At 35.8% G+C, this 20866-nt stretch overlaps 1 protein-coding gene across 1 annotated transcript in view; it reads right to left on the bottom strand.

The window, feature by feature from the left end:
* Window positions 1-20866, bottom strand: part of Abcb5 (ATP binding cassette subfamily B member 5) — an 87571-nt gene that overhangs the window by 55981 nt on the left and 10724 nt on the right. Inside the window, exons 7-13 of the mRNA XM_010641096.1 lie at window positions 19824-19948; window positions 19566-19743; window positions 18158-18271; window positions 17750-17860; window positions 15289-15414; window positions 13631-13834; window positions 6553-6723 (exon numbers count right to left, since the gene is read on the bottom strand). Coding sequence (XP_010639398.1) covers window positions 6553-6723; window positions 13631-13834; window positions 15289-15414; window positions 17750-17860; window positions 18158-18271; window positions 19566-19743; window positions 19824-19948 — 1029 coding nt within the window. The remainder of the gene's footprint in view (window positions 1-6552; window positions 6724-13630; window positions 13835-15288; window positions 15415-17749; window positions 17861-18157; window positions 18272-19565; window positions 19744-19823; window positions 19949-20866) is intronic.

Genomic DNA, 20866 nt, shown 5'->3' with positions numbered 1-20866 from the left:
AAATAGTTTTTCTGGTGTGAAAAACTATAATAGTACACAAGATCCTAATGAGATAATTAATAATGTGAAATAGGAAGTAAAGGGCTAAACATGTAGGAAAAGTGGCAAGGGTGGGGGAAAGGTAATAAGGAAGAGGAAAATATATGAGAAATTGAAAAAATGGAAATAAAGTATTTGTAAATGGGGAGGGGAGGAGGAGGTAAAGGGAGGGCAGGGACAAGGGGAAAAAATGAGAATCAAGACCTATCATGTTAAGGTACAAGATTCCAATAATGAATGTAACTGTATTGTATACCTAGATTATACCAATAAACTCAATAAAAAGAATAAAAAAATAAAATAAAATAAAAAGAAAATCCTAAAGCTATAGTAATTCAATAAGAAAATATATGATAAAATCTTCATGACTTTGGATTTGGCAAAATATTAACTAAAACTCTAATAATTTTATTTTTCAAAAGAAAAAATGATAAACTAAATTTCATCAAGTTGAACAACTCCATGAAATTTAAGGAAGACATCTTAAATTAATGAATGGAAAGATAAGCCCCAGAATGGGAAGAACTGTTTTCTAATCATATATCTGATAAATACCTATGTCCAGAAATATAAAGAATATATAGCTGGGTATAGTGGTACATGCATGTAATCCTAGCTACTCAGTAGGGTAAGGCAGGAAGATCACAAGGTTTAGGCTAGCCTGGGCAACACAGCCAGACCCTGTCTTAAAATAAAAAAATAAAATGGTTTTGGGATGAGCTCAGCTATTGAGCAGTCCTAGGTTTGATTCCCAATACCACAAAAACGTATATAAAGAACTCTTTAAACTCAGTAAGAAAATGAATGACCTACCTAAAATGACCAAAATATTTGAATAGAATATATCATATATGGTTAATTGCTAAGCATATAAAAATATTTATCATCATTAGGTATCAGGATTATGCAAATTAAATTCACAATGATAAACTACCATACATTTCTTCAGATAGCTACAATTAAAATGACTGGTTATGACAAGTGTTATATTGCGAGTAAGAATGTAAAAGCAAAATAGTCTGGCACTTAAACAATTAAATATAAACCTATCATAAGATCCAGCTGTTCAAATTCTAGGCATGTACCCAAGAAAGGCAAAACATATGCCTACACAAAGACTTGCATATGAATGTTTAAAGTACTTTTTTTGGGGGGGTATGCTGGAGACTGAACTCAGCTTCATCATTGTGCTATACCCTCAGCTCCTATTTGGTCTTTATGCTGCCGAAGCAAGCACAGACTGCACTTTTATCTGTAGCATTGAAAAAATGAAAACAAATTGAATAACTCAAATGAATATTAATATTAATTCATTCAAACTGTGGTATATCCACATAACAGAATACTATTCACCAATAAAAAAGGAATGAGAAGAAATTACTGGTGCATTCTACAACATGAATAAGTCTCAAAACAGTTAACCAAATGAAAGTAACCAGACAGGACAGAATACATTCTTTTTTATTGTAATTATATAAAATTTTAGAAAATATAAATTAATCTCTAGTGACACTAAGGAAATCAGTGGTTGCCAAAGGTCAGGGGAGGAGGCTCAGAGGGTCCAGATGGAGTAGTTACAAAACACATCTGAAAAATGTGGGCAACTATCCTGACTGTGGTGATGGTTTTACAAGTGTGTGAAACCATTTCAAGTTTACATATATGCCCAAAATTCTTCTAATTGTGTATTTTAATATGTACAGTTTACTGTATGTCAGTTAAACCTCACAAAAGGCCTTTAAGAATAACAATCAAACAAAAGAAGCATATCCGTACAGCACCCTAACGTGCAGGCTGTGTTGATACTGTTAGGACCTCAGGAGGCTGAACAGCCTGCTGTCACCCATATTTACTCTGCCAGTCTCCTGGTAGAAATATTTGATTTAAGTACTTATTACATTACTATTTAATTATTATAGCATAAATTAACATCTGAGCGTATCAAAGAAATCAGAAGTATTTAATAATTTAAAAGTGACAAAACTGTGCTTCAAAGGTTTATAAGGGGTGCCTACAAGTTTGTACAAGTATAAGGTTAAGCTTAAGGTAGTAGAAAAATACATTTGCACTGGCTCATAAATGTGATGTACTAGCCACTGTGAACCACAAGAGCTCAGACCTAAGGCATGGAAATTTTGTTAGGCAAGACTTTTTTGGCAGAGGCAGGAGAACTACTGTGAGTTTGAGGCAAGCCTGGGCTACATAGCAAGATTCTGTCTTCAAAAAAAAAAAAACAAACTCAAAAAATATAGATCAAGAAAATTCGAGCTGAAGCTTTGTTTTTGTTCAGAACTACTCTACAGGTGAGGTAATACAACTTATCCTACTGTTTATCCAGTTACTTCAGGTAGGTGATCAATACATCTTCGTTGTTACTATTTCATACAGAAAATACATTTTTTAAAACATTTCCTAGTACCTCCTCTCTTATGTTACAGTTTATACAAACCAAATAATTAAATTTTTGACCATAGGTCAATAGAGAGATCTTTATTAGACTTTGCTGATAAGTTTCAGATTTTTTCACAATTCCACACACAGTTGTACATCATCAGGTGATTAGCTTAGACTTTGTAATAGAGGGTACTTTAAAACATCCTTCCCAGGAAGAAAGGAGCTAAAGGTGTAGGGAAGGTGGGATGGGTAGGGGAAGGGTAATAAGGGAAAAGAAAAAAAATGTGAGAGAATGAAAAGATGGAAATAAAGTGTTTGTAGATGGGGAGGGGAGGAGGGGGTGAAGGGAGGACAGGGGGAAGGGGAAAAAATGAGAATTAAGACTTGTCATGTAGAGGTACAAGATCCCAACAATGAATGTAACTGTACTGTATCCCTAAAATGTACCAATAAACTCAATTAAAGCTGAAAAAAAATTCCTTCCCAGAACTGCCAGGCAAGGTGCCTTACGACACCTTGGGCAAAGGTGGGTAAGAAGAAAAGGAAGGTATAATACAAAGCTTAATATATCTCAGAGGAACAGGTCTAATATATACTTTGGAGAATCCTGTAAACACAGAGAGTCTAGTATCCTGGTGGCAAGTATGGTGTGGGAAACCTATGTAAACCTACCAACTGCCTCCAGGAAGGCTGTGTCAGTTGGACTGGGGACTCTTGGTGACATAGGCTCCATAAATTCTATATTCCTCTACATTTTTCTTTTTAAGCTGCAATTTAAAAAATCAAATAAAAGCATATGTAGAATGAAAATTTTTTAAAAAGCCATGCAAATGGGTTACGGCTTTGTTTGAACTGGCAGGAGATTGGGACAGGGCAGCCCTACCTGTTTCCACCCCCCACTCACACACCTGAGAAGTCTTGGAAACCTAACACCCTGTGTTCCAAGAATATAGTGTGAAAAATTTTCACTACTGGTTTACTTCCCCTTACGCCTATTAAGTTTTAACTGACCATCTCCTGTAAGAAGGTCATGATGGTAGTTTAAAGGAAAGCACAGGCTTTCTGGTTCCTGAACTACCTCACTATGATGTTGAAAGCCAACTGGGTTAGTGTCTGAGTCAGTTAACTAATGTTTTGTGGTTCACTAATGTGGGATTGCTGTCAGGCTACCTCCCTGGTATGAAGATGGTTTCTTTTATGTCAAAAGGGATGACAAATGACAAAGTATCAGCGTTTAGAAGCCATATTTAATGATTCACCCTTTTCTTGAGGTTTACTTTCAACGTGCCAGGACCTACTCATGTGAAGATACGTACGCTTAGGTTGAGACCCCTTAGAAAGGCAAATATTCAAAAGCTAAAGCGTTGAAAATAAGGTCACCTGTGCTAGCTAATTAAGATCACAGAATAATGTTTGATAAAATGTTTTCTTTTTATAGCCTGAGATCTCTTAATTCTTATTTCCACATAAGTTAGCAAACAAGTTAGCAAATCTATTTCATCATCAGTTGTATGAAAGTGCAGCTCATACAATTATGTACAATACTTAATACTTGATAATGATAAATGACTGTTGTTGGCTTATGTATTTGCCAAACAACTCTACTTGTGATCATTATTTTAGAATGTACTCCTTTTACTTACATAAAGGAAGAGTTAACTGTGAAATAGCTGCAGGCAGTGGGTCTTTTAGGAGGGACTCCAGGAAGAGGCTTTGGGGCCCTAGGGGATGACAACTCCACCAGCGTTACTGACCCTGAAAATCCCCTGGGGGCACAGTGTGGAGGTAGCAGATGGTGATGCTGATGGTTCTGAGCCTGTATAGGCCTGGGTTAACATGTGTGCTGCTTGTATCTCAGTTTTTAACGAAAACATTTAAAAAGTTAAAAAATTTAAAAGTGGGGCCGGGGATTTAGCTCAGTGGTTCCACCGCCTGCCTTGCAAATGCAAGGACCCGAGTTCGATCCCTGGTATCAAAAAAAACAAACAAAAACTCCAAAAATTTTTTTTTTAAAAAGTGGAAGACAGCTTACAGAATTATGATGTGAGGAAAGAAATTATTTTTGAATAGCTATATAAATGTTTGTGTTTTAAAATATATTAGTCCTAAGCCGGGCGTGGTGGCTCACACCTGTAACCCCAGCACTTGGGAGGCTGAGGCAGGAGGATTGCTGCAAGTTCGAGGCCAGCCTGGGCTACATAGTGAGTTCCAGGTCAGGCTCAACTACACAGTGAGACCCTGTCTCAAAAAAACCAAAAAACCAAAAAAAAAAAAAAAAAAAAAAGTCCTACCAAAAAGTAAAATATTAAAAAAAGCTAAATTCTATAAAGTAAACTAAAAATGAAGTATTGAAAAAAGAATTAAAAATAAATGTAGTGTAGCCTAAGTGTATATAAAGTCTCCAGCAGTGCGTCGTAATGTCCTCAACCTTCACATTCATGTTCCTCTCACTGAGTGACTCAACAGACCAACTTCCAGTCCTGCAAGTTCCATTCCTGGTAAGAACCCTACAGAGGTCAGAGGTGCGCCAAGTTTATGCTTTGCATTATTCTTTTATTGTGCTTTTCCTGTGTTTAGATACACATTGTGATACAGTGGCCACAGAATTCAGAGCAGGAGCACCATGTGTGTGTGTGTGTGTGTGTGTGTGTGTGGCCGGGAGACAGTAGGCCTAGGTGTAGAATAGGCTCTAACCTCTACACACTCCATGATGTTTCCACAAAGACAAAATCACCTAACGCTGCATTTCTTCAAACATATTTTTGTTTTTAAAAAACATAACTGTATGTTCCCTTCATCTTTTTGGTGAGTGCACCTATTTTAGTGTAACAGTTTATAAACATTTTGCAATTCCCTTTTTACCTATGACAGAGATTTCATTTTATAGTGGTGGTCAGTTTACTATGGGGAGGTGGAAAGTAAAGACCTGTAGAAAAGAATATTTATTAGTTTTATCATGTTGCCAAGCAACTGTTAATTTAAAAAGTCTTAACTAGTTTTGATTGCTTGGGTGATTACATATTGGAATAAAAGACAACGGGCACAACATTTAACCTCTAACAACCACAATGCCTAGTATATTTTTAAAATCTCATATTGCTTAAAAGACAAATACATAAAGTGAAATCATTTTTAGTACATTAAGCCCTAAATAACCAAACATCACCATTATGAAAAAAAATTTACTGAGTGTATTCTAGACAGTGATCCCTATCCTAGTTACTAAGTACAAGTAAATGAATAAAACATTAACCTTACCCTTGTTTCTTCTCTACCAGAATGAACCCTATTGGCAAACTGTCCACAATAAATAAGGATTTTCATATCATACAAGCAACACATGGCACTCTCATCATGGGAGGGGAACAAGGGCAAAGTCATACACAATCTGATTTGTGAGTAAATGATAGCAACTCATAGATTTTTCAATAAGCAGTGAGCACCCTGGCTGCCAGTATCTGTTTCTGGGCCCATAAAGTCAGTATTGAAAGAGAAGCCTGTAATTTTCTTAGCAAGAAAGAACACTTAATACATTTCCATGCAAATGCGAAGTGAAATGTGCCATTAGTCTTCTAAGGGATCTCAAGGCCACGTTCAGAACAGTATTTAAGGGTTTTTCAATGGCGCTCCCAGATGCATGTAATTCGGTGCACTAGGAGGTCACTGGAGGTTTGAGGGGCCCAGGACTGTTGGAGGAGAATGGCTCAGGTTCTGTGTTTTTCCACTTGAGGTGAGAATCTGTTAAAATGAATACTCTGGGCTGCCCTGGAGATGGGAAATGGTTGGAGAAGAATTCCTTGGGTGTAGGTGGAAATAGCCAAAGGATGCCCATGGCTGTATTTTACAGACTTATTGACATGGAGGGATACATGGAATGATTGTTTTCATATCAGCCATATGTATTTCTGTGTGTGCATGAGTGTGTGTGTGTGTGTGTGTGTGTGAGTGTGTATGCATTTGGTACCAACCACCACATTTGCTTCTCCCTCCAAATCACACTTTGCACCCACAACTTAAGGACGTCTCTCAATTTAGTAATACACAATGAAACTATACTTTCTTGTACTTAAAAGCAATAGTGAACCACATATATGGAAATAAATGCTTCTGTTCACTTACCTTCTCCAGTGCAGCTTGAACAACTGATTCGCTTTCTGTATCTAGCGCAGATGTAGCCTCATCTAAGATCAGAATTTTGGGGTTTCGAACTAAAGCTCGAGCGATTGCGATTCTCTGTTTCTGCCCTCCACTCATTTGAGCTCCTTTTTCTCCCACCAAAGTATTAAACTTCTAATATAATGTAAGGGGGGGAAAAAGGCAAGAAGTAGAAGGTAGGATGATTAAATGATTCCAACAGGAAATGACAAAGTTGTGTTTTAATACCCTCTGAATCACTACGTTAGCCAGGCTGCTTACGACTTTTAATACGTTCTTGGTTAAAAAAAGAATCTATGAAAGAAGATAAGAAAAATTTGGCTAGGACTAACACAAATTAGAGCATATAACAAACAAGAGTTTCTATTGGAGCTCATTTTCAAATTTCTTTTAGACATTCTTAGAATGCTTTAAAATCTTTAAATGTCTCTTAATACACTTCCATTCCTATTATTTGAAAAGTTCATTAGCAATTTGATGCATTAGCCACAATTTCCTTCCTGTATACTTGGAAAAGCAGTGTGAAAAAATTACGGCAAGAAACGACTTCTCCCTAAAACTTTTTTTTTTCAATCTTGGAAAACTTTTTTAGCTTTTCTTTTATTTTTAATATTATCTTTAATAAAGTAGATACTGTTATAAATTTATGATGAGGGTAACTACCTGCAACAGTGAAGTAGGTAACATTCCATTGCGTTATGTCTCTAATTCAAAGTTCATTTCTTCAAGTTAAAGATGAGGTCCGATCATTAAATATTTTGAATTTTCTAATTGTAGTGAAATTATTACAATAATAGACACATTGCCACGAACCCACCCTCAATATATTCCCCTTTACTTCAAACACCCTCTTCCCACCTTCTGGAGCAGTTTTGGGAGTCTTCACTGTATCTATAGCTGTTCTGTTGTGGTTACCTCAATGTCACAAATAGATTCAAAATGTTTACCTTTCACAGTCATTTTGACTATGGAAAAGAGCCAGAAGTCACATGATGCTAGATCCAGTAAATAAGGTGGATAATTTCAGTCAACAGAGATTGTCATAAACATTTGATCAATAGGGTGTGATTGAAAGATACAGTGAATGTTTAAATTAAAAAGTTTATTACAGTAAAAGAAAAATTAATCCCCCTCAAAATACTCCTTCTCACTTTGTTTGTTTGTTTGTTTTTGTTTTTTTGAGACAGGGTCTTACTATGTAGTTGAGACTGACCTGGAACTCACTATGTAGCCCAGGTTGGTCTTGAATTTACAGGGATCCTCCTGCCTCAGCCTCCCGAGTGCTGGGATTATAGGCATGTGCCACCACACCCGGCTACTCCTTCTCACTTTGAACACACATATCCCATCATCCTTGGTAATGTGTCCTTTACTGTAATAAATTTAAAAAATTTAAACATTCATTGTATTTTCAGATTAACCCTTATATTCTTTCCAAGCTTTTAATTTCTAGAGGCTGATTTTCATAGTTTAAAACATATCAAACTTATTGTAGAATAATTTATACATAACACATTTATTTTAAGGATGCAGCTCTATGGCTTTTGTCAAATGAGTACACCCATTTTACCACAGTAAAGATACAGAACATTACTTTCATCTAGAAAGTTTTCTGATGCCCTTTCTTAGTCTAAACACAAACCCTGCCACAGGATACCTCTGATATGATTTTTTTTGTTGTTGTAAGTTAATTGTGCTGGTTTTACAGCTAGCTGCAGAGATGGAGTCATACAAGTTGCACTTTCTTTTACCCAGCACAATGTTTTTGAGATTTCTCCATGGTCTAGCCACAATTTATATTGATTTATTATTCAGTAGTACTCCACACAGTGGGATTGTTAGATTTAGTAAAACCAAACAAAGCCCACAAAAGCTCCACATAGTTCAGTTTAATTTGAATTTTAGAAAAGCAAATTTTAATGTATGTTTCATGCAGTATTTAGGCTAAAAAATTCATTGTTTTTCTGAAAATGAGATTTCACAGAGAATCCTGTGTTTCATCTAGCAGCAATTTGTTCATCTATTCAGCTGATTGTTTTCACAATTTTTTTTTTTTTTGGTACCAGGGATCAAACTCAGGTCTGTGAGTTTGCAAGGCAGGTGGCAGAACCACTGAACTAAATCCCCAGCCCTCAATTTTTGACTATAAGACATAAAGTGACTCTATGTAGTCATGTGAAAGATATTTCTGTTATCTTGTCTTCATTTCTTTTGGAAAGTACTTAGAAATAGAATACTGATTCATAATTACACGTTTAACATAATACATAGCTAAATTAGTTTCTAATTACTGGTTGTATTTTTATAAGAATGAGTGGGAATCTATTAGCTTCCATCATCACCAATAGTTTGTTAGTTCTAAAAATTTTTTTTGGTATTTATTAAGTATAAAATAGTATCTCAATTGTGTTTATTTTGGATTTCCCTGGTGACTAATAATGTTTACTATGTTTCATTTGTAATGTGCTCTTGATTATTTTGTGAAATGTTTGTTCAAGTTTTTGCCCACTTAAATTTTTTGTATTAGTTGTAATAGTTTTTATATATTTTGTATTCCTGTTCTTGTCAGACATGTAAACTATTAATATTTTCTTGTATTTTGTTTTGCCCTTTTATATTCAAAACAGTATCTTTTAAAAAGGGGGCTTTAAGTCCAGTTTACCTTATTTTTTCTTTAATGTGCTTTTGCCTGGGAATTCTTTGTCTGCCTCAAAGTTACAAAGACTTTTTGTTCTAAGTTTTTATTTTTGAAGTTTAAACTTTAACATTTTGCTCTAAGATCTATAGCAAATCAATTTTTTTTTTTGGTTGTTGTTTTTTGAGACAGGGTCTCACTACGTAGTTGAGACTGACCTGGAACTCACTGTGTAGCCCAGGCTGGTCTCGAACTCACAGCGATCCTCCTGCCTCAGCCTCCTGAGTGCTGGGATTACAGGAGTGCGCCACCATGCCCGGCTCAGCAAATCAATTTTTTGTGTGAGTGGAATACAAAGGTCACATTTCATTTTTTTCCCATATAGATATACAATTATTCTAGCACCATTTGTTTAGAAAAGTTTCTCTTTTCCTACTGAATTCTGTTTGCCTTGTCAAAGATTAGTGGATTAGGTATGTGTGGGATTATTGCTGGACTCTCCATTTCACTGATCTGTATTTTTATTTTTATGCCACTACTGTTGTCTTAAAATTATATTGTAGGTCCTCCAGCTTTGTCTTTCAAAATTGTTTTGGTTTTGATCCTTTGAATTTCCAAATAAATGACAGAATCAGGATATGTAAATTTCTACACATGCACAAAAGGATTGATGAAATTCTGACTGGTAAAGAATCAGATTTGTAGATCAACTTGAGATTGCGTATCTTTAGAATCCTGAATCTCTGAACCAATGAATAAGCCCTACCGTCTCTAAGTCTTCTTTCATTTTAGTCAGCAATGTTTTATAATTTTTACATAGAATACTTAGAAATCTCTTATTACATTTATTCTTAAGTATTTTGTTTTTTGATGCCATTGTGAATCCTACTTTTAATTTTAATTTTATTTGTAGCTAATGTTGCTATTTAGAGATCCTGTCAAATTTTTAGTAGTTTCAGGCTCATTAAAGTTATGTTTCTTGGGCCAGGGATTAAGCTCAGTGGTGCTGCTGCCTGCCTCGCAATCACAAGGTTCTGATTTTGATCCCTGGTAAAAAAAAAAAAAATTTTTTTTTTCTTTAGAGTCTTTATGATCAGTAGTCACACAACTTTCATTTCTTTTCTTTTTTGGTATCGGGGATCAAACTTGGGACCTTATGCTTGAGAGGCAGGAGGTGGAACCACTGAGCTCTATCCCGGGCCTTCGTCCTTCACTTCTGATGCTGTTCATTCCTGTCTCTCTCCCTCCCATCCACCCTCCTCGTTTTTCCTTCCTCAGTCTCGCTATAGACAAGGAGACAGCTTTGGGTTTCAGTTCTTTTCATTGATTTCTGCTCTCATCTGTATTATTTTGCTTCTCTTTTTGATTTGGTTTAATTTGTTCTTTCTCTAGTTTATTAAAGTAGAAACTTGTTTTGCTGATAATGGGATTTTTTTTCTAAAAATAAGCATTTAATATAAATTTCTCTAAAATCAGTGGTTTAACTATATTCTGCCAATAGTATTGCATTGAATTTTCATTTAGTTCAGAATAATTTTCATTTTTTTCTGAGCCTCTCTCTTTTATTACATTTTATTTAGAAATATTTATTCAATTTTCAAATATTTATGCATTTTTCAGATATATCTAAGTTACTAATATCTAGTTTTATTCTATTATGGTTGGAGAACATATTTCATATGCTTTCTCTTCATTGAAATTGCCAAAGTTTTGCTTTGTTTGTTTTTCATAGACCAGAATATTGTTTATTTCAGGGAATGTTCCACAAGAATTTATGCTGCTGTGTTGGAGGAAATGAACGTCAGTTATATTCAGTTGGTAGTATGGTTCAAGTCATCTATATCATTATTGATTTTCTGCCTATTTGTTCTAAATACCAAAGCCTACAACTAAAATTGTGGATTTTTCTATTTGAGATGTATTAATTTTTCCTTGTATATTTTTGAAGCGCTTTTCTTAAGGGAATAAATACTTTTTTATTATGATTTTTTGCTCATGAGTTATTTTCCTGTTTTGTGCACCTTTTGGCTTTGTAAATTATATGCTGAATATTGTGCATGACATGTTGGAGAGACTCTGAATTCTGTTTTCTTTTGAATAACTATTGATTTTTACTGCAATAGGCAGTTCAAATACTGACTGATCATCACCTTGAACGTATGCACTCTTAGTTTTATACCTGATGGAACGAAACCTTGTAACCTGCAGGACCCAACCCCCAAATTCAGTCTCTTCTGGGGTCTTTTCATGGCTGGGTTTTAGAGTTGGTCTTACTGTAAGATAGGGTCCTTACCTCTAAGGGGTAGCTTATTTGGCATCTTAGCATCATGTCTGAGGTGTTAAAAAGGTCTAAATGGGACTTCTCCATTCCAGCTGGGCTGCACTTCCATATCTTTCTACTCTCAGCTTTGTAATTGTTTCTCTGATAAACCTTTGCAGTCTTATCTCAAACCAGGATTCCCAAGGAATGCCCACCTGGACTTCCAGTCTTCCCTCAGTCCCACAGCTCTTTTATCACCTTTCCTAAGTTGTGCTACAATTTGATCTCTGCCTTCCAGGCCAGTGGGACCGCCACATTCTAGCTGATTAGAGTTCACACAAGTGAGGTCAGAAGTTTGCTCCTGGAAGAATGCTGCAAATTCATGGAATTTCTTCTTGGGAAGCTTTCTTTCAGGGTTCAATCTCTATCTCTTGACCCATGCTTAAAAATGATTGTCCTACACCTCATATATTTTAGCTAGTTGTGTGGTACATTATGGTTGAAAGGCTAGCCAGAATCAGCAAATTTTAATATATTAGTTTTGAAATATATATATACATATATATAATATATATGTTATATATTATATGTATAAATATATATATATTTATACAGAAGTAATGCTATTCATTTAGAAAATAGTTTTCCCTACATTTTCACTTGTCTGAATTAACTATGTCTGGAACCTTTATTTTGTCTTTTTATGGTGCTAGGGATCAAAGCCAGAGGCTTATACATTTTAGCCAAGTGTTCTACCTCTGAGCCATATCCCCATACCTGGAAATATTATTTTTATACTTATTTTTTCTATTTCTCTGGTTAGCCATATCCATGAAATTTAGTTTTCCCTGTGGTAAGCAGTACTTTGTTCTTTGGATTATAGCTTTAGGTTTTACTATTACATTTATAGGAAGAAGCATCTTTATGTAGTGTTGGCCTTTTAGCAAAGCCAATCATAATGTTTAGGGCTTTAAGAGACACCTGTTAGTTGCCTATTCCAAGTAGGAAACTGGAAAGCATTCATTATTTAAAGGAAAGCAAGTCACTGAAATGGGAAAAGGACAACAAAAGGCAGTGTTTTTCCAAACTCTAAGCCAATCACAACAAAGCCTTTATGATTTTGGTGGCCTCAATACTGTGCTGATTATGAGCCTAAATAACGGGACAGGAAATAATTACTGGCATAATAAATCTTTTCATTTTCTAAAAAAAGAATTCTTACCAATTTAGTAGTGGTTCATAAAATATGTCAAGGTGGTTTTTTGGTACTGTTAACTTCTGTTATTTTGAAATTTTATATGTATTTTATTTTATATTTCTGTGGTGCTTGGGGTGAAACCCATGGACTTGGGCACGCTAGGCAAGTCCTTTACCAATAATCTATACCCCTAGTCACTATATGTATTTTAATTTCAAATATCATTCTTTCATATTTCACGGGGTGCTCCGTGCAACAATTTCAGGTTATAACGATGAACTAAAACTTCAGTAATTATTTATAAATAAAAGGTTTTATAGCTATCAATTCTAAATACTCATTGAGATATGATATGTGTTATTACTAATACTTTTAGTTTAGTATATCTCTTTACAGGTATGATTTCACATTTCTTACCCAATATTAATGCTATGTGCTTTAAAAAGTGTTTTCCCTCTGCATTATTAGAGAACCAAGCAATATATTGTGTTGACATTCCCATTCTTAGCCACAAGATGGCCTCACAAGTCAACTTTTTATAGTTTCTTAGTACAGGCTGATGCTTTTGTCTTGTATATTTCTTTGTTATACTTTATTTTTCATTTTTCCCCCACGTAGTGAAAAACAATAAGAACTAAATATGACACTTTTAAAACTAGGCTTTCAGGTCAGGGGGTGTAGCTCAGTGGTTCTGCCGCCTGCCTTGCAAGTGCATAGGTCCCAAATTTGATCCCCAGTACCCCCCACCAAAAAGCCCAAACAAACAAAAAACTACTCTTTTAGTGGTGTATTTTTTTCTTTTGTTGTTGCTATGCTTTTTTCCCCTATAGATGTCTCATCTAGGACACTCAAATTAATCACACTTCCCCTATTCAGTAGAGGTAATTGTCTTCATTACCTTATTTTGTGATAGCTCTAAGCTGAGAACATAGGCTACACACAGACTTACATGGGGAAACTTCATTATAAAGTCATAAGCATTTGCTTCTTTTGCTGCCTTCTCAATCTCTTCATCAGTCACATCATCTCGTCCGTACTTAATATTGTTGCTGATGGTGGTCCCAAACAAAACGGGCTCTTGGCAGACTACCCCGATATGTTCTCGATAATGCCGCACATTCAGGGCTCTGATGTCATTTCCGTCCAGGGTGATCTGCCAATCCAAAACAGGAACCATATTATGATGCCTTTTACTGTATTGGTTTTAGAGTCTTTCTTCCTACTCTGAAATATGAGCCAAGAAATAGTGCTTCTCAGGAATCAAAGACTGACTATATTTTGACAAATTATTCATAATATGTATACTATCAATACACTTTCTTATAAATGGGGATCTGAGAAAAAAAACTTCAAAAATTGGCTTAAAATCTTGCTAAACCTGAATATTTTTACTCTAAAATTCACTAATTAGGTATTAGTAAGATATATACTCTAGGTAGTACTAATGTCATTGTGGGGAGATATGTAACAAACTTCACTTTGTTGTTTTAAGAGTAATGTGAGCTTTAAAGTTCTTCTGAGAAGAACCCATTTTAACTTCTCATCAGTACTTCACGTAACCACAAGGATAAGTGCCACTCTGCTCATTGCTGTTAGTAAGTGAACTCTGCTTTCATGGTATTTGGTGTCATTAGCCCAGCCCAACTTATTCCTATGACAGAAGCCCAGATATAGAGATCACTGCACCTCTATTTCTCACCAACCTTGGGGGTTGTCTCAGAATGGATATTCTATGCAACTACTTTATACATGGGGTCCTCATCTAGTAATTTATTTAGTCAATATTAGTGCAGAGTCCTGGGTGTTAGATACACCAAACAGAGGCTAAGGAGTAAAATTTAGATGAAATAAGGATCTAGAAGAATAGATTTTTTAAAAATTGAAAATTTGAACAGAAGCATTAGGAATTACTTACCCGAGGATATCACAGTCTTGTTCTCTATGCCATTTACAATGATGAAAAAGTTAAGAGCAACGTTATAAGTTACAGAAAGAAAGTGAAGATATTTTCTACATGCTGACAAACTTTGAAATTCTTGATAAGCTTTGGGTACTACAAATGACTGTGTTGTTTTCCTCTAAGACATCCCTTCACTTTAGACATGCAGTAGTATGTAATTTACTTATTTTCTTGGTTGTCCATCTCTACTAGCATATGAACTCCATGAAAGCAGAGGTTGTTATGTTGTGTCCACTGAGAAATTCCTAGGACTGAGACTAGTGCTTGACATATCCTCGTTTCCTGGAAAATAAGCCCTAGCTGGTCATTGCCGTGGTGATAGCCAGAGTCATGTATTCTTTTGCTTGTGCTGCTCTGTAGTGGAGGGAAGGCAAAGGTAGGTTGATTGGGACTGGCCTTTTTGATCTCTAGATTAACAAGGCTGATTATTTTCTGGTTAGGCCTCATTTTGGAGGAAACAGGTAGTAGGCACTAAATAAATATTTGTGAAATGAATGAATACAAAGGAAAGAAAGTGACGCAGCTTCTCTCTTAGCCACACTGTTAAAAATTCGAAGCCAACATAGCTGCCGGCTCTCTGTAATAGGTGCTGTGTCTAAATCCTGTGATGTGGACTATGCATGGTTTTTCTGGCAGTCTGCACTTACAAAGCCATCATCGGGATCATAGAATCTTTGCAGAAGCTCGACTGCAGTACTCTTCCCACTGCCGCTGGGGCCAACAAAGGCTACTGTCTCTCCAGACTTAATTTTGAGATTCAGTCTTTTCAGAATCTATCAGAATGCATGTAGGAAAATCATAAAGTTAGGAAAAAGCTAGGGTATACATACTTCCAGAAATTTAATGTGCAATTATAAACAGAAAACAATTTCCTCTGTGACACTTAAAAACAAATTTAGATCTTATGGTTCCTTGTGCATGTGTAATAATCTATATAACTTTGGAAAACTAGTATTGAAGAATTTACATTCATTTCTGTTTATAAAGAGGAGAACTTAGCTAGGAGTACTCATAGAATGTTAAATAGCTTTTTTTTTTTGGTACTGGTGATCAAACTCAGGTCCTTCTGCTTGTAAGGCAGGAGGCAGAACCACTGATCTAAATCCCCAGCCCTCTGATATCTTTTTGAGTTATCGAAGGAAGCTTTTACTTAGAGTACATTTAATATTGCAAAGTATATTCCAAAGAACAACTGGCAATGTTTCTGAGTGATACACATGGACAGTATGTCACTATTGAAAACCCTCCCTCTCCAGTAATCTCATGGGCACATTTCAGCATGGTACAAATATTTCACAATTTTTCTCAATGACTAGGGTTTGCTACCAGTATTCAATATCTCAGGGGTCTGTAATAGGAGAGCAGCCTCACAACTACCATCCCAATGACACAGTCTTTACTTGCAATCTATATAATTTTAGCCCAGATAACAGAATTCTCCCTTCAGACTTCCCATTTGATCTTGTAATTTGTAAAGAAACAGACCCTTTTAATAAACCGAGCACAAAACCATCAAAAGGCCAAACAGAGCAAAATATTCTAAAAGAGGTGAGAAATCAGAACCACCAACATGAGTACTTCCTTTCCCACGGGCACTTTTAACTCTTGAATTGGTTTCTTTTCATTCCTTGTAAGAATTGGTGTTTTATTTATTTAAAGTGGGTGGGCACTTTAAAAAAGTCATTTGTGAGCTTAACAAAAAGGGTTATATTTCAAAAGTTCATTTAAAAAATAATTGTTTAGAACCTAAAGAACACTCCCCAGAGCTGTATAATGGCACAATTGGTGCTTAGGTTCCCGGGAAGCCAACGGAAATGTACTTGCAAATTGGAGTTTGAAATAGTCTATGTTAAAGAAAGAGGGTAGAAGGGAACCTAATCCAATATTGGTATTTATGTAATGAAACATTTTTTAAAAAAAGGACTTTGAAAAGAGAATTTCAATAGAAGTTTTGATCAGTGAAAAATAAAGAAGTAGGAGTAGGTAGATTATTTTTAAGGCAGTTTCCATAAAGGCCATTGGAGCTTGATGATACTGTAATTTAATTTTTTCATAGGAAGCCATGTTCTCTATTTCTTCAATGAAAACGTGTTTTCTGAATAACTGTCTTCTGAGATGTAATAATAGTACCTTTTGAATAAATACTTTGATAAAGAGAAAGGTAATGGGAGAGACAGACACACCAACACGTTTTCACAAGAACTTGCCAAAGACCAACTGGAGGACAAATTGTATAGTGTGCATATGTGTGAATGTGTGCATGTGTGTTATTCTTGTGTAAAGATGAGAGGGAAGGTATGTGAAACGCAGTTGTTAATGCAGCAAAGGCCTCAGGGAAGAGAGAAGGTAACACCTGCATCATGTCTCAGATTAGAAACTACAAGGTTAAAATGAGTTATCTAGCTGGGTGTGGTGGCACATGTCTGTAAGTCCCAGCTACTCAGGAGGCTGAGGCAGGAGGACTGCACATTTGACCCCAGTGAGAAACTGTTTCCAAATAAAATACAAAAAAAGCTGAGTATGTAGCTCAGTGATAGAGTGGTAGAGTGCCCATGGGTTCTATCCTCAGTTAAAAAGAAAGTGATCTCACCGGGCATTGTGGCACATGCCTGTAAGGCTGAGGCAGGAGGATTGCTGTGAGTTTGAGACCAGCCTGGTCTACGTAGTGAGTTCCAGGTCAGTCTCAACTACATAGGTTAGACCCTGTCTCAGAAAACAAAAAAACAAATACAAAAATCAAAAACAAACAAAAAAAGCAATTTCTATGTTAAGTGGGACATCTAATAGGCGGCCCCATAAATCCAAGGCATTTTGGTTGCAAATCCAAAGCAGAGATTTCCAGAGAGTTGAAAATGCATTTGTTGGTTAACTAAATGTACCAATAAACTCAATTAAAGCTGAAAAAAAATAAAATTACATATATAAAAAAAAAGAGGCTAGAGAATATAAATGCTTTTGCAGCATAATTACTTATCTGCTCTATTATCTCCTAAAGGCTCTAAGCAAAGTAGCCAACAACTTGATGAAAATCATCCTATGTAATCACATAAGAGATCTTAGGCAGTAGAAGATATTAGAAAACTGTACAGTACTATAAGTTTAACCTACCCTGAGAGATGCGCGTGATGGATAACTGAAAGAAACATTTTTAAATTCCACAGTTCCTTCTATGCATTCAGGTTTATATCCACTTGTTGAAAAGTTGTCTATTCTAGGTTTCTTGGAAAAAGAAAGAGAAATTATAAATCTTCCAAAGACTACACTGATACTCCCTATATCCTAAAAATACCTTAAAGAAGGTTTTATTTTATAGCATTTTCCTTCTACTTTAGAAGTGTGTTAAATTAGGCATGAAGGTTTAAAAAAAACCACAATTTCCTCATAAAAGCACTAAAAGCAGTGTTTCTTTCCATACCATCAGGCCAAGGCAAATTTTGCTCATCCTATTGTAGTGAAATGCAGGTGTTTGTTTTATGGTCTCCTTCAGTAATCTTTCTAAGCAATAAGAGGTCTTACCTTATCAATAACCTGGAAAATATTAAAGGCAGCTCCTCGGGCAACACTGAAGGTCTCAAAGTGGGGGGCAGCTGCTCCAATGCAATAGCTACTATGGATCACACTAAAGAAAACCTACAGGGACAGAAAGAATAATACTTATTCTCCTGCAGTTATATGAGAAAGATAGCAGGAGGAAGCACATATAGTACTTGCTTTAGACCCGTAAAGACATATTACAGGAATTATGTAAGAAAGAGCGGAAAAAGTGGTCACATATGAAGAAAAAGTAAGCTAGTCCAAGTATCCTTGGCCTAATACAGCACAACTTCTGATTGCCCCATGGCTTTGTGACTATCCCCTGCTGGACATCTGACTGCGGAGTGTCCACTAGGCACCGTGCTATAGCTGAGGAGGTGACTGCATTTACCATTTGCACCCTGTCCTTGCTGGCCAACTCTGTGAGCTTCAATAAGAAGACTATGATAGATGTCGCTAGCTCAGAGACATATTTTTCCTCCAGAGTTTTGAGTCTGTTAATCACTGAAGATCTGTCCATTTTCAGACAAACATATCTCTGAAAAATAGTCATGAAAGGACAGAAGTCTGCAAGCTAGGTGCTATTTTTCTTGTCCTACAGGTGAGGGAACTAGAGGAGAGAGGCTCAGCCAAAATTTCTTCATGTTTTCATTTTACATCACATGAAATAAATGAAACATTTGAAGTCTTAACTATGAAATGCTCAAATTCAAAAGATACTTTTAACTGAAAGAAGAGTAATCTGTGGAATGGGAAGGCCAAACAAGAATGGATACATGTGCAGCATATATAGGCTCACCGCGACACATGTTTTTAAACTCTGAATTGATATATTTATTGCTGAAACTTGGGAAGAGAATTGGATATATTAAAATTTAGTACATATTCCCCAGGAATAAAAGACTCTAAATCATAGTGGTGGACAGAGCTATATGTAGTTTGTTTTTTATCATCACTACTTGCTGAAAAGACAGAGGGAGAGCTGCTGAATCCAGTGTACAGATTATTTGCCCAGGGAGGCTAGATTTAGCAAGGTGACCGCAGGGTGCCATCTTATCTCAGCAAACAGGAAAGTAAATGCCTCACTAGAGGGTGGTCTTTCTGACCACTGAGTCAAGAACACTGTCTCCTTGTGGGTATTTTAATTATGACTCTTCTAAACCCATGATGCTTGGCACAATGAGGACACAAAATATATTAGATGAATAAATCCTGTCAATTCATAACTATACTTTAAAATATATATAAATCACATGAAAGAAACACATATGTGTTCATTAAAAGCACTCATCTTTGAATCTTCCTCTTCATTCAAAAAGGAACTTTTACTAAGTTCTAGGTGAGAAAAGATTACATAGGTCACTTTCCTTTGTTCTCAAATAGGACTTACAGCAAGAACAGTTCCAATGGTATAACCAGGTTCTCCACTAAGAATCAAGGAGGTTCCATACCAAAAAGCAAGTCCATAGGTTCCATTCATAAAAAAGTACACAGCACCGAGAAACACTTTTGAAGCGATAGCCTTCTTTATGCCAACATTCTTTGCATCTTTTAGGTTCTGTGTATACCTTACAAAGACAAAACACAGTGTACTATTCTCTGGGGAAAATAAAACCAAACACATTTTGCAATAATTAATGCAACAGACCTTTGAATTTCTTTCTCCTGGGCTCCAAAGGCTATGACTGTTCGGATTGATGACAAGACTTCCTCTGCTACAGCCCCAGCTTTGGAATAGGCACTCAGCTCCTTACAGGTTAGTGAGATGACCATCTATAATAAATCACAACCACAGATTAAATACGGAATGAACATGCAGTAGTAACAATGTACACTGTATTTAGTTCACAGAATCAGAATCCTAGGTAGTTTAACATTACCTAGAATCTAAATCCCTATCTTTTTCTTCTATTGGAGCATACTTGTTTTCTCTCTGTATTTTAAAAAATTATTTTAGATGTGTAGCTTCACTGGTACAATTGGGAAAAACTTTATTTGGAGAAAGATATTAAGGACGCTGTGCTTTTGGAGGGGCCACTTCGGAAATTAGTGGGCTTGAGTTGATTTGTTGCTGTATTCAAAGCAAGACGTCTAGAGTACATAGGAGTCACAGGGCTGTGGAGGAAGAGGAGCACCATCCTGTATACATATGGGATATGACCCTGCCTAACACAGTCTGACAAGTAAATACTTTATTTTTGAATACCGAGAGGTGAGATTTGTAGTGAAAGGAGATATACCACTGTTAATGATACTAGGTTTATCTGAGTTCTCAAAATTCAGAATTACATATACCCTTTTTTTCCATTATATGACTCACCTACTAACCCTTTATATTTTAATAATTAGAATAATAGTTCAATGAAAAGAAAGAGCAAGAACATAATCTTCAGAGCTGAGAGGTTATAATATTGCAGCTTATATAGAACATACATCTACTTTCTAAATATATCCCACAGAATTGGAGTTGATTTCAAGAATGACATACTCACATGACAGGTGAACTTAAAATAAGCTCAGTAATGCTCATTCTTTTCTGAGTGCACTTCATAGAAATAAGTATTCCCATGTACTGGTAGGAAAACACCAACTTATGCAAAACTATGTACAAAAAATAGTATTTACTAAGTGCTTGCCAAATTCAATTGAATTGAAGGAAGCTAGAAACTATCCACCTTGGTATTTCTAGTC

The sequence above is a fragment of the Fukomys damarensis genome, unplaced genomic scaffold, assembly GCF_012274545.1.
Source record: "Fukomys damarensis isolate Sample0158 unplaced genomic scaffold, DMR_v1.0_HiC HiC_scaffold_4, whole genome shotgun sequence".
Classification (NCBI taxonomy): domain Eukaryota; kingdom Metazoa; phylum Chordata; class Mammalia; order Rodentia; family Bathyergidae; genus Fukomys; species Fukomys damarensis.
This window is presented reverse-complemented; position numbering and strand designations above follow the sequence as displayed.